This window comes from Lactuca sativa, chromosome 9 (genome assembly GCF_002870075.4).
Source record: "Lactuca sativa cultivar Salinas chromosome 9, Lsat_Salinas_v11, whole genome shotgun sequence".
In the NCBI taxonomy this organism is placed as follows: Eukaryota; Viridiplantae; Streptophyta; class Magnoliopsida; order Asterales; family Asteraceae; genus Lactuca; species Lactuca sativa.
In genome coordinates this window covers 104,535,086-104,539,935 of record NC_056631.2, presented here as the reverse complement: position 1 = coordinate 104,539,935, position 4,850 = coordinate 104,535,086, and the positions used below count along the sequence as shown (strand labels likewise).

At 36.0% G+C, this 4,850-nt stretch overlaps 1 protein-coding gene and 1 non-coding gene across 2 annotated transcripts; one reads left to right on the top strand and one right to left on the bottom strand.

Moving 5' to 3' along the window:
- The first annotated feature begins 2,192 nt into the window (after positions 1-2,192).
- Positions 2,193-2,773, top strand: LOC111905578 (histone H2B.3). Its single transcript, XM_023901270.3, has one exon. The coding sequence runs from the start codon at positions 2,262-2,264 to the stop codon at positions 2,673-2,675; it is 414 nt and encodes a 137-aa protein (XP_023757038.1). The 5' UTR covers positions 2,193-2,261; the 3' UTR covers positions 2,676-2,773.
- Positions 2,774-3,385: 612 nt separating this feature from the next.
- On the bottom strand, positions 3,386-3,458 carry TRNAA-AGC (transfer RNA alanine (anticodon AGC)). Its single transcript has one exon. It is a non-coding gene; the product is annotated as a tRNA-Ala (tRNA).
- Between the last annotated feature and the right edge of the window lie 1,392 nt (positions 3,459-4,850).

The following is a 4,850-nucleotide window of genomic DNA, read 5'->3' as shown; positions in this document are numbered from 1 at the left end:
TTTTGGGTCATGTTGTTAGTCAGGAAGGAATACATGTGGATCCTTCAAAGGTCAAAGCCATCGAAGGATGGGCAGTCCCGACAACACCCACAAAAGTTCGCCAATTCTTAGGCCTAACAGGTTACTACATGAGGTTCATTCAGAACTTCTCTAAGATCGCCAAGCCACTTACCTCGCTTACACAAAAGAGCGTACCCTTCAAATGGACGGACAAACAAGAAGTTGCATTCCGAACTCTGAAGCGAGCACTCTGCAGTGCCCCGATACTATCTCTACCAGAGGGAACGGAAGATTTCGTGGTCTATTGTGACGCGTCAAATTAGGGTTTAGGTTGCGTTCTCATGCAGCGTGGAAAAATGATAGCTTACGCATCCCGCCAATTAAAGACACACGAAGTGAATTATACAACCCACGATCTGGAATTGGGAGTAGTGGTCTTCACTCTGAAGATTTGGAGGCATTACCTCTATGATACGAAGTGCACCATCTTCACGGACCACAAGTGTCTCCAACACATCCTGAATCAAAAAGAGCTGAATATGAGGCAAAGAAGGTGGGTTGAACTATTAAACGATTATGAGTGTGAAATCAAGTACCACCCAGGTAAGGCTAATGTGGTAGCTGATGCCTTGAGCCGGAAAGAGTACTCTAATCGTTGTGTGAAAACTCTCTCAATAACCATCCAATCTCTCCTAACCACTCAGATCAGGGCAGCCCAGTTAGATGCCATGAAGGCGGAAAACAAAACAAGCGAAGCATTACGCGGGACGGAGAAGAATCTCGAGGTGAAAGAGGACGGAGTATACTATTTCATGAACCGTATTTGGGTCCCTAAACTTGGAGGATTTAGGGAGATAGTCATGAATGAAGCTCACAAGACGCGATACTCCATACATCCAGGTTCGGACAAAATGTACTTGGATATTAAACAACATTATTGGTGGCCTAACATGAAGGCAGAAATTGCCACCTATGTCAGCAAATGCCTTACTTGCGCCAAAGTAAAGGTGGAATACCAGAAGCCCTCGGGATTATTACAACAACCAGTAATTCCCGAGTGGAAATGGGAAAGGACCTCTATGGACTTTGTGACCAAGCTACCCAAGACGTCATTTGGATTGGACACTATGGACAAGATCTCAGATTTAATGCTTCTTATTGAATCCCCAATCTCCTCATTCCACATTCTTCAAAACACACAATATTCACTCAAAAACAACTCACAAGCTCCTCCAAAGCATTAGGGTTTCGTGGATTAGGGTTTGGAACTTGGGGCTGGAAATGAGGTTGATAGGTGGGGATTAAGATGCTTAAATAGAGTGCAAAACCCTGAATTTAGGGTTTCCCAAACCCATACCAACTCGTCGAGTTGGTCCTCCCCAACTCGGCGAGTATGTTTCTCAACCCGCGCCCAATCTTATTCCTACTCGTCGAGTTATCCCTCTTGGACTCGACGAGTTGACATTCAATTTGTATATTATATTTCCTTAATTAGTATTCCAGATTCTTGGTGTTACAAGATGTCCAAGTTTTTCCACACACTTTCAAGAATTCGATATCACCACTACTATTTCAGGGGTGTCTATTTCACTTTTTCATTTTTAATTTTATGTTTTTATTGTTTTAGCACATTGCATCATTTAAGTGTGAAGTATGAGGTTGAATTTAGAAATGCAAGTATATTGATAAAAAATTGAAAATACAACTAGGATTTAAATTTTTTTAGAAAGATTTGAATAATAATCTAAAATTAAATCTAGTTAAAACTTTTATACTGTTACCTTGACATCTAGGTTGTTAGTACTATTTTCGACATTAATATTACTACTTTTAAATGCTTCATTTTTATTGTGTTTGACATTAATATTACTACTTTTAAATGGTTCATTTTTATAATCGATCGATTTGACAATGTCTTCTATTAGAAACTCACATTATAACTTGGTTTGAGCTTCATTTCTTTTTTTAATGCTAAATTAATTAAAAGAATACACGCTACAAGTGCCACCTACTTACGTCACGTTGATTTTCCAAGTGGCTTCTAATTAGATTTATACCGCTTCAATCAATCTACACCGTCTATTATTTCATCATCACAATCTGACGATCGACATTTGCGATCCGCGCCACTCAAAATCAACCAATCAAATCATCTCACACCCTATATAAAGAAATCCCTATCTCTCCACATCTCAATCATCAGTTTCCAGTTATTTCTGATTCACTCTCTTCGAAGCTCTACTCTACCAAACTCACTAAAAATGGCACCCAAGGCGGCAGAGAAGAAACCGGCAGAGAAGAAGCCAGCGGCGGAGAAAACCCCCAAACCGAAGGCGGAGAAGAAGCTCCCGAAGGATGCGTCGGCAACTGATAAGAAGAAGAAGAGGAGCAAGAAGTCCGTAGAGACGTACAAAATCTACATCTTCAAGGTTCTGAAGCAAGTTCATCCCGATATCGGAATCTCAAGCAAAGCTATGGGGATCATGAACTCCTTCATCAACGATATCTTTGAGAAGCTCGCTCAGGAATCCTCTCGCCTTGCTAGGTACAACAAGAAGCCAACAATTACTTCAAGAGAAATCCAAACCGCCGTCAGACTTGTTCTTCCCGGTGAATTGGCCAAACATGCCGTCTCTGAAGGTACTAAGGCCGTCACCAAATTTACCAGCGCGTAGGTTTCTTTCGTGGTGGCTTAATTTGGGGATTTTGTTATGTAACAGTTCTTAGTGTAAGGCATTGTAATTTATTAAAAAAGTTCTGAATTCAGTAACAATCTCTGTTTCTTGAATTTAATAACAATCGTTGTTTCTTGAATTTAAAAGCAATCGTACGTGTTTATCATTTAATTTGTGCGACTTTGGATTTATTGATTAAAAATAGAGCCTGATTGTTGTTTATCAGCTGTTTCATTAAAGTGTCATGGGATAAAGTTATTCAATTTGATCAGTGGATTATTGAATCTATAAGAATATAAAATGGGAAAACTTAATCGAGTGAGACTGTTGTTTCGAGATAGAGGGTGCATTACAATACAGTTTCATTTTTCAATAACAACTTTGCATCGTATTTTTCTCAATAAACCATAATAATAAAACAAAACAATTTTGACATTTTAAAATGTATTTGTAATTGGAATCAAAATACATAATGTCATGATGACAATTGTAACTTAGAGAAAATGTTGATATTAATTCATTTGTCGATTCAAGGCAGCATGCAATCAAATTATCATAAGAAATTTGAAGTCCTGAAATTGGACTGTTTGTAAAACGGATGAAATAAATGTTATGTAGAAACAAGGATATGAAGATTAATTTAATTGACTATGAGGTTCTTTTTGGAGAAAAACAACAATGAAAAACTTGTGAGAAAGTTTTTAAAAAATTGGAGATGCGGGGTATCGATCCCCGTACCTCTCGCATGCTAAGCGAGCGCTCTACCATCTGAGCTACATCCCCATTCTGTTGGCTTTGGACAAAAGAATAAATATTACTACAGCAAACATGGTCAGTTTTAAAATATATGACAACTTATTTCGTTTTTTATTTATTCATATAATAATCTCTCATTGAAATTTTTGCTTTCTAATCCATATTTCAATCCGTCGCTACTCACAACTCTCACAAGTTCTTTTGAATCGGATTCCCCTTTCTTAATATGTATTAATAACATTGCCTAAAAATCTTTAAGGGGTTTTTTCTTCTCATATGTTTTCGCACACTAAAACCCAACTTGAGAGGTGTGTTTTTGTTTTCTCTTCACTGATGTTTGTCTCTACGATTTGATATTTTCTAGGTTAACTCAATTTATAAGTATGGTTATTGGCACTGAGTTTGCCCTCTATTATAGCGTTTCATATAACACATTACAAAAATGCATAATTTGTACGTGTTTGTCATATAAATATCAGAATTAAACAACTTTAATGATTTCTATTGAAAAACATATAAAATTATGTTGCTATTTTATGACCTTATCCGATAATTTATGTGCATATCTTGGTTTTGTCACATACTATGATACAAAGACGTTTACTTAGAAGATCAAGTCCACTGTTTTCTTTTGCCCATGAATTCTATCGAACCCGTTTCTAGTTTAGTACTAGTACATAACTTGCATCTACAAATTCCTTTTCCTTATGAAAGTTATGCAGAAAAATTGTTCCAAAGAGTTTGTTTCCTTTTATTTTTTCTTAAGAAATTAGCCATCTCGAATCTGTCTCTATCATACTACACATGTGGATCAGCTAAAGATCTAACACAAACAAATATGTGATTTCAAAGCTTTTTGGAAATCACTAGTAAAACCTAAAAATCGTGATTCTATGGTCATTTTCAAACAACATATCTCATTATTTCAACAAATTGTGTTGATAACTAACAATAATATACATAATACTTGCAGTCTTGCAGGAATCCTTAACTAGTTTCGGAAACTAAACTAACATTTTTGAAACAAGAAAAAGAAAAGAGGGTAATAATGAATTTGTTTTAAAAGAAACAGTCAAAAATCATAGGATTTCGTAACATTTTCCCTTTCTTAAAATATGTATATGTAGATCAACAAATTATAATCTTCGTCCTAAAGTGAAATGACTAAATGTCTAAATTTACCACTTTCATCTTCAAGAACACCAAAGTTATACCCAATTCAAGTGAACCCCCAAAAAATCAAACCTAAAGTTATATAAAAGAAAATTAAAACTACTGAAAAATCTGTACATCTTTAATTCAGTTTCCAAAAAAAAAAAAGAATCCTCCCTATTACTGGAGTCGCTGAAAAGATTAGAAGAAATGAGCACTTTCAACACCTATGAATATATAGCTTTAGTTCTCACATCGGAAGGATTA